This window comes from Psittacula echo (assembly GCF_963264785.1).
Source record: "Psittacula echo genome assembly, chromosome: 3".
Taxonomy (NCBI): domain Eukaryota; kingdom Metazoa; phylum Chordata; class Aves; order Psittaciformes; family Psittacidae; genus Psittacula; species Psittacula echo.
In genome coordinates, this window is record NC_137736.1 from 71,787,857 (window position 1) to 71,801,383 (window position 13,527).

The 13,527-nt window shown below is 39.8% G+C and overlaps 1 protein-coding gene across 1 annotated transcript in view; it reads right to left on the reverse strand.

Annotated features, from left to right (window-relative positions):
- The window catches only part of PCCA (propionyl-CoA carboxylase subunit alpha), a gene marked incomplete at both ends in the record, with an annotated part of 276,300 nt that overhangs the window by 200,976 nt on the left and 61,797 nt on the right, over window positions 1-13,527 (reverse strand). Inside the window, one exon of the mRNA XM_080612857.1 lies at window positions 3,284-3,415. Within this exon, the coding sequence (XP_080468983.1) occupies window positions 3,284-3,415 (132 nt within the window). The remainder of the gene's footprint in view (window positions 1-3,283; window positions 3,416-13,527) is intronic.

The following is a 13,527-nucleotide window of genomic DNA, read 5'->3' on the forward strand; positions in this document are numbered from 1 at the left end:
CCATTTTCCCAAAATAAACCGGAGACTGTAAAGAAATATATAATTTTAGCACTACCTTTTATTGTACAAATAAAAATGCTCAAGTAATGGTAGAAGTTTATAAAAATCATAAGAGTTATAAAATGATGTCATAGTGTTTTTACAAACGGCTGATTTCATTAAGACATAAAATACTCATTTAGCATAAGCATTTCTAACCTAATTCAAGTACATGCCCCTCTTACAGGTACCAGCAGGTGGAGACAAAAAAGCAAAACTATTCTGATGTAGAGGAATGCCAGAATAAAGCTTTTTAAGAGACTCATGGAGCTGTAAAACATTGTATTAATTATAAAAGAACTACATAACAATTTTCATGGCTGAGGGTGTTGGGCTTAGAGAACCTTCAGTTCATGCCTAGACTTCAACAGCCTCTCCACTAATGTAGTGATAATTTAATATCAATGTCAATACCTCAACGCAAGAACACAGCCAGATACCCGAAACTTTAATACAGTAAATTCATAGCCTTGCTGAAAACCCCCAATGTGTCTATTGATATCACTGAAATTAAACAGACACCCAGAAACATTAATCTTCTGGATCTACATCCAGCTGCGTTCTACCACTCATGAAACCAAACTGGCCATACATGGTAAAACAACATAAAAATCTTTCTTCCCTTGCCATTCCTTTGCCAGTTTTTCACCAAGATATCTCCTTGTACTCATTACTCAGCCTTCATTTTCCTATTGTCACTCATTCCTCTTTACTCATTTACAGACATTACATCTTCTCAGCAATAAATTTAGTATAGCCATTGCTCATGTGGATTAACATCAATTCTTTTGATTAAGACTGTTCACCACTATATCTCTACCAATTTTATCTCTTCCAAACTTTTAGGAAGTTAATTGTAGTTACAGATTTTGAAATTAGCTACCTTTGAATGCTTTTGTTGGCTCTCTAGCTGACAGAACCACACTCAGGTTTCTTGCCTGTGCAGAAACTCTTACCCCAGCCAACTCAAACTGAACCAGGGAGAAAATTACTCTTTGTCAAACCAACTACCCTCTCCACTCTCACTCCATGTCTTTCCATTTTCAGTTTCATATTTGCTAGTGTTCTCCAAATGAGAACAGCCAGTTGTGTCTTATGTTGAGCATTGTCCTCTTCAATCCTTTCAGGTCCTTAAGTGTACTGTTCAAGGGCTTCCTTCCCTTAAATTTCTAATTTTATTTCTACTCACTGGGAATTTTCCTGCATGCAGCTTCTCCAATATGTTATTACAAAAGCTTAGCAACTCCAGCGTCTACCATGTGTAAGTACTAAGCAATACAAATAACAGGGCTAAAACACCCTTTATTCATGAAGGACCTATGTGTCTCTAGCACTATTTAACAAGTGCTGTATAAAGACAACTCTTCAAGTAACAAAGATTTTCAGTGCAGCCCTGAGTTGAATAATGAATCACTAGAAGTTGTTACTCTGTGTCCACTTTAACTATTCATCCACAAAGAGTATGTGCAACTGATCTTTCTTAACTTCTGACATAGTCAGAGGCATGAATGCAGTTTTCTTCCAGCTTTATTAAGACTCCACTATAAAGATGAAGCCACCTCTAATCAACTCAAATATCAAGCAGACACTTAACTCCTTCCAAGGACGTTTAAAAATTTCATTTCTCAACAGAAAGAGCCCTCAGATTTTGAAAGCTTCATAACTCTGTGACCAAACAGGTTTCCCACAGAATGGCAGAAATCCTACACAGTCTTCAATTCCTTGTGTGTTGCTCTTCTGATTGTACCTGCTATCATACAGCTTTGGCCTTCTTAGTCTGCACTGGCAAAATAGCACATCAAGCTCTAACCAAAGATCAGGCATCCTGTATGACTTAATTACTTAGGTATTCATCAAGCAAAAGACATTATCACAGGAAGGAGATCAGAGAACAAACACAGGCACATATTTAGATCCACAGCAAGGATGAGAATACCAATTAACAGAAGTTTTATCTCCTAGAAGTGGAAACCAAAGCACTGGTTAACCTAATATTTTCATCTCCCCTTTCTGATGGGAACAACATTGGCAATGTCTATGAAGTCTCTGGTTTTTCGCTCTCTACTAGCTAAGTTCTCCAGGCATCCTCATCAGAACAAATAATTTTGTGGAGGCTAAGCCCCTTTGCACTCTATTTGCCTTTCTCATTTAGTTTGATTGGGGGTTTCTTCCCTCCTAACAGAGTTCAAAATCCAACTTAGCTGACACAACGCTGAACACCATCATCCTGGTGTATGTTACTCCTTAAAATACAGTCTGTATTCCATCAATGTATTCAGTTGTCCCCAATTATCTTGAATTTCCTATTTCATCATGTAAATAAGATTTATGTAACCAGAGGTCAATATCAATTGCCATAAATAAAACCTGAAAAGCTTTCCCTTCACTACATTAAAGTGTTGTTGAAACAAACATGCAACTCCAAGCTTTACTTAAATTTTATTTTTAAAATAAAGTCTAACTTGAGGTGTCAAGCATAAAAATTTTCAATCCAGGAGGTCAATGGTTTCTAATACATCAGTTTTAGGCGCATACAACAAAGGTAAAATAAAAGGAAAAAAGCTTATTTACCTACATTAACACAGACAATACATAAAGGCACATGGCAAAGCTTTTAAGAGCCCAATCCTTAATCACTATAGCAGAAAATAAACAAAAACCAAGACATACTTTATTTCACCTTAAAAATATGAAGAAACAACAAAAATATCTTTAGAAAACTGTTGAAAATCATTCCTTCTAAAACCTCAGGAAGAACACGAGCTGCAGATTTCAACAAAGAGCCACCTTCTCTCCACCCTCACCCCAAGTTTTGGAACACATTGAAATCTACACAATCAGCAGAGACCATAACATGGAAACTTCATACAATATAACAAACTTCACTGTTAATTTAGGCTGTCAAAATCCTGACCAACAAGACAAACTGAGAAATGCAGAGATGTGCAGAGAGTTGAAGCCACAGCTGATACTTTAACACATTTACCTGTCCACATGTTAAACTTAAAGCAAAACATTTTTAGAGATTTCACAGAAAGTCCTTAATACATCATTTATTATGAAGTACTTCCTTTTCTTCTCCAAAACTCTCTTGCTAGTAAAAAACCTGTACCTCATTTTTAATTACATCTTACTGAAAAAGAAGTTGAAATTGTAATTACATTCTGCATCAGATCTTCAATCATGTACTTCAGTTTTAACACTGTTCCTACAGTGGGCAGACAGTAATTAAATGATTTCTCACCTTGACTACTCCATCAAAGCCAGGGATTGTATTGACCTTTGCATTCTTGGCTAACAATTTGCTTTCAATCTTGTCTCCCATAGCTTGAATGGCATGTGTGTCAGGTCCAATGAAGGTGACACCTTCTGATGCCTGCAAAGACAATGGAGGTAAAATTTTAGGAGACAAAACTAAAACTCAGCTATACACAGGTACTGCTATTGTTTTTTCCTCTTTTGAACTTATTAATGAAACATTTAGAAGACAGTGATCTTTCAACATAACAAGCTAGCAATATATAAGCAACATTTCAGCCAGTTCATTAAAAATGTGTATGACCTTGTGAAACTATGTATACACACAGATTCAAAGCCCCTATAATTAGCATTTGTATAAATCAAAGCCAGGCTGAAGAAAAATAGCTGCAAGTGTAAGTATTCCACCTTGAAAGTTAGAAATATCCCTTCAGAAAACAGAGGCTAGTTAATTCATCATTAAAACAGCCATGAGTGATTTACAAAGACATGCTGCCTAAGCTGTAATGCAGTTTAAAATTCCCATATGCATTCCTAAAAACCAAACCTTGACGAAGCATCAAAATGAAAGTGCAATCTCTTACTCAGACTTCAAGATTGAAAGATCTTGAAAATAAGGTAGGAAGTAAAACAATGCCTCCACAATTCTTTCAGGCAACTCTCTTTTCCAACACTAATGTGGAAATACATTAACATAAAACACTTTTATACTTCAGTACTTTAATAGGTAAGTGGAACACTGAACTGCATTTTTCCTTCTCTTTCTCTATGCCAGCAACAGACTTTAACAATCAAGTACACAGACATCTTTTCAAACCTTTCCAGGATCAGTACTATACCAAGCAAAAGGTAATTCTAACTGAACTGTTTCACTGAATGTTACTGATGTATCAGTGAGTACATGAATGTTTCAGGCAACTTGATGTCTTTTAAACCATAGGCAAAAACCCGTCAAATGAATAAGCATACTAACCTTCCACAATTTTTTCCAACTGTTTCATTAATCAGTGCTTTTTTGCCCAGTTCCAAGACATTTGTAAAACGCTTAAAAACAACTTGTTCCCAGCCAATGGGCAGTTTAGTTAATACCAACACTAACGCAATGGCAATCATTTAATTTCTTCTATCAGAATTTGTGTCTTAATACTAATGTCTCTCTGACATACACTCATACTGCACATATTAGGCTTGCCAGATAGTTATAGTCACTGACAATAAAAAGAAATTTCCTGATGCTTTGCATGTTCATGTGGTAGTAGTACATGATCACAGAACAGACATAGGAAAAATACATCTTTGAAGTTGGGGAACAATATCCTATTCACGATCTTATAAGATCTGAGAGCTCCCAATATGCTTGAGAGTCACTGTTTTCACTGTGAGCAGCTTCCTAGCAGGAAGAGTGTAATAGCAGAAACTCTGCATAGACAACTTTCCATCATCCTAGCCAACAGGGTGCTACAGATAACAGAGGAAAGATCAGGTAAGCATTTCAGACACACCAGGAAGCTCAGTGCAAAGACACCCAAACCAAACGCAGAGCATCAGTTCAGCTATATCAAAGACTTGCTAGCTTCAACTCACAATGAACCATCTGGGGTTTTATCTCAGCCTACTTCTTCCCTACTACAGTAGACTTATTAGCTCTGCAATACAGTAATACTGATTTGATGAAGAGTTGTCTTACAGACACAAAGTTGGGAAGACTGCAAAACGAAGGAGGAGATAGGAAAACCAATACAAGGGTGCACCTCTATTAATATTACAGTGCCAAAGGATCTGAATGTTGAAGGAATTCACTTTTTTAAGAAGAAAGGAAACAAGAAGCAGGAGCTGATACTTGAAACAATAGTGACAAAGTCTGGAGCTGACCATTTCAGGAACAACAAGAAGTTACAACCTGAAAAGTGATACTTCATTGTCTCTTTAGAGGAGAGCTTTAAATAGGTACCTGCATACACCTGAAGTAGGGTAGAGTTCTCCTCTGTCATACTGTATTTCTGTCTCAAAAAGCTTTGTGGAAAGGGTTCACTTACGGACCTGGCACCTAGAGATTATACCATCCATCTTGTATCACACCTAAACACCTTGTTCCTACGGTTTTTGCCATTACATTGCCATTTGCACTTCAAACTTTACCATGTATTACTTCCCCTCCCCACTCTCTTCTCAAAGTCAAACATCAAAAAACTGGGATATCCAGAGCTCAAAAATAGCAGGTCCAAAACTTCTGCTGCCCTGGCAGACCATCCAAGACTTCAGTTTGCAGTCTAATATGCTACTCTTACACTATTTCTCTTCCTCCTCTGATCTTCTTCTGTCAGAAAATAAGAAAACCTTCACTCAAACTAAAGGTCACAGGAGAGGACAGGAATTATGCTCATAGCATAGCCAGTGAAAGGCATGTAGGGGACTTCTTGCTTGACTTACTGTCTCCTCTCACTTGTGGCATAGACTTCCTAAGTGCCCTGTTCACTCCACTCCAAGTAGGTAGTAGGATAAGAAAAGAACAGCACCATTCAGGAGAGATTCATGAGTCACTAGAGAAGGAACATCCCGAGGACTTTCAAGAAGTGAATCTGCTGTATTTGTTACATGAATCTTGTAGAGCTGTAATATTCCCCATGGATACAACCAATACTACTTATTAAAAATTAAGTACTAGATGATGTGCAGCAGATTCACACTACTCTAATGCAAACATCACCTAGTACAGCCTGTATCTTTGTTGGGTTTTGGTTTTGTTTTTTTTTTAATGTATGCTTTTAACATCCAAAATTTACAACTGCACCTCTTGGCTTTAACTACTCTGAACCTTTGTACCTTACACAGAACTGCTCTTCAATTGCGAGCAAGCAGCAGCTTAGTTTCATCAGCTTTTCCCCTATATGGTTACTTAATTGGAGCATCCAGTTATTTCCCAGCAACAAAATATGAAACAAAACAGTTTAACTCAATGCAGTATCACAAGACACCCGAAACCAGGTAACTTGGCATAGTGCAACATCCACAAATCAAAGATAAGTTACAAACTAAGGGGGATCCCCTCGTTTCCAGCCACTATGCCTAACTCTCTTACACAGAAAAGGTATGTATTCTCTGACATGTCTTCCAACTAACTTTAGCTAAGCTCACCAAAACCTTTGTCAGCTTAAGACACTACTAAACAAACTCTTGCAAATCTTGCTAAAAAAATAAGTCACATCATTCAAGACCTTCACATTCTGTCAACCACACCTGACTGCTCTGGGAAAAGAGTGGGCCAAACAGATCAATGCTAGTGTAAATCATCATATTCCCAATGTTTGGAAAGGACCCGTCCATCTTATAAACTCTTGTTCGAAGTGACCGATCTTAGAAGAGGAAATTCTTTGGCCTCTCCTCCTGGAAATTCTGAACTCAGAGACTCACGATTACTGTATTATGCAGTCAGCAGTGGATTCAGCCTAAGTGACAGCAGAACTAAAGATAGAGCATGAAGGAGGGAAAACTGAATAATAAACTTTCATACACACTAGCTCCTTTCTCTTCTGTGGGCTTATGAATATGTGGCAAACCAGCCAGCTCACTGCCAGGCCTCTCAGTGCTGCAGGAAATGACTGAAGAGTTCCAATCCAGCTTTAGACAAAACAAGTGATACTAAAACTTTTCCTCTACTTTTTACCACATTAGTTATGGACAATTAAACACACTTCTTGGTGTCTTCATGCAAGCCAAGATATTTGAATCTGCACGTAACACCAGCTTAACAGGAGCAGCTCCAACCAACAAGGAGGTATGCCACGCACGAAAACACAGCTTTAAGAATCTTGTGTTTCTTCTTTCAGGATCATTTTGTGAGGGGATTCTTCCACTCACAGCACACTAACGCAGCAAAACACACTCCAAGTGCCCAGCTGCTTCCAGGTGCAAGAGTCCCTATAATTATCTTACCACACAGAAGCAATGGCAATAATGCAGGCTTTGTGCTTGTTCGTTCCCTGCTACCTGAAACAGCTATTGTAGAAAATGTTTCCCACCTCTGAGGAATAAATGGCTGAGAGGATGCAGAGATCTCAGGTGCAATTGTACCTGCTCTACCTTATTGAAAATAAACTTTCCTACATAAGCAGAGCTGGTTTTAAACAAGCTCATGAAATTCATGGGAGAACCCAAATGATCAGTTGCATACAGGCACTGAATCATGTGTTCTCAGACTTACATAGGGTGTTTTCACAATCACCCAAAGTCAGGGTGTTACTTACTGGTAGACAGTAACAGTAATTCACTCAGGAGAAAAGGGTTTAACCCCAGCACTGCTGGCTGGGTAGGATCAGAGCTGCAGTCTGTCAGGAGTCTCCAGAGAAGTAACTGAGCCAATATGGTTACTTTTTCCCATTCTACCACCTCCTCCTGCACATACCTTTCCATAGTCCTATCTAATCTCTAAGGCAGGCTCTGTCACTCCTCAGATGACCTAGCTGACCAACATGGCAGACAATGGCCTTGTTTTGTTAGAAGTGTTTTCCACTGCTTTTGTGAGTTAAAACTAGCTAAACAGAGAAGCTTAATGGGTATTGGAAGAAGGCCCACATAAGCTGCTGGAGCACACAACAAGGAATGAGAACATTCTTTTGGGGGAAGGCACACACTCAAACTCTCAAGTGGGGAGGTACTGCATGTTGCCATATCAGCCTGCTTTTGTGTTGAAGTCTGCATTTACTGTTTTAAGATTTGTTTCAAAATAAAGCATGTTGTTGGTTCTCTGAAGAGCACTGTTTGAATCACAGAATGGCTGAAGTTTCAAGCATCAAAGCCACTGCTTGAATGAGCTCCTTGGCACAAGCTGTCAAGTAGTAGAACAACTTAGGGGCAGAAGACAAACAGAAGCAAAATTCTGTTGCAACAGAACAGATAGATAACAGCGAGATTAGCAAGTGTGCGTAACAACTTACCACACTTAAGAACTTAGTGGTGAATGAGATTACGAAGGAAGGTCTACAGATAAGAACTGCAGTAGAAACTGTTATCATAGATCTGTTTATCAACATGGTTTTATCTCAACCCTCTCGTTTTCTTCACAGGGAGATCTGGAAAAGGTTTCCATGAAATACTTGCATGCAGCCAATTAATTCTTCCACTGTCATGCTATGGAGTGACCACCTTAATTTTTCTGCTCTCTTCACATACAGCCAGTCAAGGAGGCAGGTCCAATGGGGAAAGGAAGAGGCATAAGTAGTCTGGTAATCACAAACAGTAGCAGAATCCCAGAAAAAACTGGAATCTTCCACAAATACAGTCTCCCATACACAGCTGACAGCTCACCAGAAGGAAACAGACCTGTACATGAAGCTGCGTGCAGCCACATGCAAAGGAGAGCAGCAAGACAGCACAGCTCAAGGATGACCGGAATAGCTAGCTGGGCTAAAAAGCCTCTAAGTCACACCAGCTAAATGCAGGGCTGAGAAGCAGAGTTGGCAGCAAAAGGGAGGTCTAAGAGAGTTTTAAACAACCTGGAAAATAACCAAGCAGAACAAATAACTGAACTGTCCCTTCAATCTTGTTTAGAATGAAATAAACAGAACTTTTAAAGCCAAAAGATCTTAAGAACATGCACACATTTACATACACACACAAGAGAAAAGACAGCATTTGCAGGTACAGTAGCATCCTTCATAAGAACAAGTATTTTAAAAAATCAGCCATGCTGAAGAAAAGTAAACTACAGCCTGTGCAGGCTTTGGACAAAACAGCACAGCACCTCTTAAGTGAATACAGTAGGTGATATAAGCACATAGATAAATAAGCTACAGGGGGAAGCACTGTAGCATCCTACTCTTCTCTGATTAGACCTGCCTTTGGCTACTATAGTTATTTTTGGAGGTTTGCCTTTTGTTTGAAGGTTTGGGAAAGAGATGGAGTGTTACAATCACCTTGACTTGCATAAGCAGCAGGCAGGCAACCGTGATAACAGTTAGCCTCAGAAAGAAAAAGTTAATTGGTGACTGGGGAAGTGACAGAGCCCAGTGCAACTCGCAAGAGGAAGGAGGTGGTGGTGAAGAACTGTGCTGCCTAGCCTGCCAGACCTCATTACTTGTGTCAAGCTCTACTTTGAAATAAAAACTTACTGTCACTTGGCTCCAAAACACACCACATTAAGAGGCCAGACCCACCACAAAAGCTATGTTACCACCTGTGACACTATACTGTGCCATTTTCAATATTTGTACTCACTGCCTCTAATAGAAGTATATAGAATCATAGAATAGTTAGGGTTGGAAAGGACCTTAAGATCACCTAGTTCCAACCCTCCTGCCATGGGCAGGGACACCCCACACTAAACCATGCCACCCAAGGCCTCATCCAACCTGGCCTTGAACACCGCCAGGGATGGAGCATTCACAACTTCCCTGGGCAACCCATTCCAGTGCCTCATCACCCTCTCAGTAAAGAATTTCTTCCTTATATCCAATCTAAACTTTCCCTGTTTAAGTTTGAACCCGTTACCCCTTGTCCTGTCACTACAGTCCCTGATGAAGAGTCCCTACCCAGCATCCCTATAGCCCCCTTCAGATACTGGAAGGCTGCTATGAGGTCTCCACACAGCCTTCTCTTCTCCAGGCTGAACAGCCCCAACTTTCTCAGCCTGTCTTCATACGGGAGGTGCTCCAGCCCCCTGATCATCCTCGTGGCCCTCCTCTGGACTTGTTCCAACAGTTCCATGTCCTTTTTATGTTGAGGACACCAGAACTGCACACAATACTCCAAGTGAGGTCTCACGAGAGCAGAGTAGAGGGGCAGGATCACACCTCCTTCGACCTGCTGGTCACGCTCCTTTTCATGCAGCCCAGGATACGGTTGCCTTTCTGGGCTGCGAGCGCACACTGAAGCCGGCTCATGTTCATTTTCTCATCAGCCAACACCCCCAAGTCCTTCTCCGCAGGGCTGCTCTGAATCTCTTCTCTGCCCAACCTGTAGCTGTGCCTGGGATTGCTCCGACCCAGGTGTAGGACCTTGCACTTGGCATGGTTAAACTTCATAAGGTTGGCATCAGCCCACCTCACAAGCGTGTCAAGGTCCCTCTGGATGGCATCCCTTCCCTCCGGCGTATCAACTGAACCACACAGCTTGGTGTCATTGGCAAACTCGCTGAGGGTGCACTCAATCCCACTGTCCATGTCACCGACAAAGATGTTGAACAAGACTGGTCTCTCAACACCGATCCCTGAGGGACACCACTCGTTACTGGTCTCCAGCCGGACATCGAGCCATTGACCACAACTCTTTGCGTGCGGCCATCCAGCCAGTTCTTTATCCACCGAGTGGTCCACCCATCAAATTGATGTCTCTCCAATTTAGAGACAAGGATGTCATGTGGGACAGTGTCGAACGCTTTGTACAAATCCAGGTAGATGACGCCAACTGCTCTGCCCCTATCCATCAGTTTCGTAGCCCCATCATAGAAGGCCACCAAATTGGTAAAAGCAAGTGATACACTGGAAATATTTCTTTAGAAAAGGAAAAGCTACCAAATAAAAAAAGCCTTACCTGAAATTAAACACAGCTGCAAGAAGTCTGTCTCACTTAGAACTGAATTCAAAGAACACTAAAGCATTTTCACAATCACTGACTTAAGAAAAAAAAGATGATTGCTGGGCAGCAACACCAAAAATCTGAAAACTAGAATACACTAATTTATTTGGGAAAAAAATGAACACAGATGTCAGTTTCAACCTTTGCCATGGGGAGGGAGATGTGTTAACAAGCTCCCTTTAAGCCATTATTCTAAGAAATACTGTCCGTTCTATTTAATCCCGGTGTCAATCTGTTCACACTGGTCTCCAAACTACAGTTTAAACTATGCAGAGCCATGAAAATAGATTAATCAGTTATCAGTATGACCAGACAAACTCCTGAAGGACCAAATAAAAACAGTCTTATTCAGGCTTGAAATATGCCTTATCTAAAGCAGGCTAGGAAGAAAATGCAGGAATAACATACATCTCTATATCATTTAGAGATAAGCATATTTGTGTTTTTCAAAATGTCGTATATGTATATTAAATATTGGAGGCAAGGAGAGATCAATCTGTTAGACTACTCTCAAGCTCAGCTTACACTAAAGGCACAGTTGCTGAACCAGTATAAACACAATCTAAGGTTACTTAACTTCACTGTCCCAAAAAACCGTGCACCTCTCAAAAGTGCATGACTTCCTGCCTAAGCACCAGGGAGCTGCCAGAAGAAATTTAGATGGTCAGCACCAACTTAAGCACAAATGCTGCACAGAAAATAGCTTTTAAACAAACTTTCAAGTCACCTCCTCTTTAATTCCACAGAAATGGTAAGTTTAGCCTGATTTTTACAGTTCTGACTTTGTAATTTGCAGACGCCTTCCTTTACAAGTTGTGAACTTGTACTATCATAGATTACACGTACAATGGTAAATGTGCTTGCATGTTTAAAATAAAGTCTCATTAACCAAACATTTCATAGTGTCTATTATATTCCTAAGTGGGGAAAAAAAAAAAAAAAAAATCAGTATTCAGCTTCTAGGTCATATCTTTGCAAGTGAAAAGCACAGAAGCAGCTTTTTCCAAGGACTCAAAGCTACAAAACACTGAAGAACAAGTACCACCTCTGGGGCTCTAAACTTAGAAGTTTTCGCTTTGTATCTGACCATCAAGCTGAAGTTTCACTTGATTATTTCACTCTGAGCAGTTTAAAGCTTCATATGGTCTACATATTTTCTGGTTTTGCCCAGGACCCAAATGAATACTGAGTTATCCATATTTTTATAAGCATTTCTCAAATACGAACTATGAAACTTGAATCTACAGTAGTTTGTATGACACATCACCGTCAATGATGAATTGCTTCATCACTTATAAAACATTCCCCCTACACACACACACACATCACCCAATGCACAGGAACTTAGCCCTGCTTCTGCTGCAAAAAGTTTGAGTATTCGACTACATCAGTAGTAACAAATACCCAGAAAATTTAGGGAGAAGCAAACGAGTTTTCCCTGGATGGTTTCCATATTGCTTTTCTTCACTTCCTGGCATTGAAACCACCCTTGATTTTTACATGATAAAAGAAATCTGTGGAACTAATCCTAGAAACCTCTTTCTGTTTCCTTGCTTAACACCTCCAGGCGACAGAAAAGACAAAATGCTTCATTTGCATCCTTAAACATTAGAAACTGCGAATGAGCCTTTTCAGCTGCAAATGTTATTGCATCTACATTTCCAGAAGAGAAAGAAGGTTAAACAGCCTACTCAGGTTTATGTTAACTCATCTCTTTTTAGCACCGTGAGCAGCACAAAGAGCAGAGAATGTGGAAGCTTAACAGCCCAACTTCTTTCTTCATTACGTTCAATTAGATCCTGGAAATGGATATAGCTGCTGATTACATGAAGATAAAGAGAAGAAATCAGGTATGCACAAAGGAAATGGCAAACACTAACAAGTGCAATCTTAGTCTTCCCAATCATCTAGCCTCATAAAGACCATTTCATTTTTCATGCAACAGAAGAAAGTTCTATCAGTTGCATGACCACACAAGATATTGCCTGATGTAAAAGCAGCACTTGTTTAATCGTTAATACAAACTTTTAGTTTAAAAATGTAATGGGCCAGTGCTGCACAAAGCCATCCTGAACATGTTAGTAAGGGAAGACAGAGTCCTTGTTTTATGTGCTACATAGTACTACATCTTAACAATTACAGAATAAATCTCAGCCACATACAAACAGCCAAACACCACTATTAAGCTACTTTATTTCACAATACAATTAAGCACAATTTATTCTTCAAGAATACTAGATCTCCTGACAAGTTTTTTTTTAATTAGGATGCAGTCTACATGATATTTTAAAATTTGTTTGGAGTATGGAGAAAAGAGAAAAAAAAACCAAACAAACCAAAAAACAAAAAAGGCACTTGGAACTGCTGTACTGAATTCAGTAGAGGAAGTCAGTAGCACTTTATTTTCTAGGCTATTTGGCTTTAAGTCGGGGGGGGGGGGGGGGGGGGGGAGGGGAACAACCAAAAACATCTTCAACTTGGCAGAGAAAGCTCAATGAGACATTTAACAGAAAATATACATTACTCAAAATGAAAACCAGGCACTCAAGGAGAAAAAGCAGGACAGAATGAGAGGGAGAAAGGGAGTAATCAGGAAGCATCCTTCTAGCCAAACCAATACCTCACATTACCAAGGACCCACGTTTACGATGTATTCAA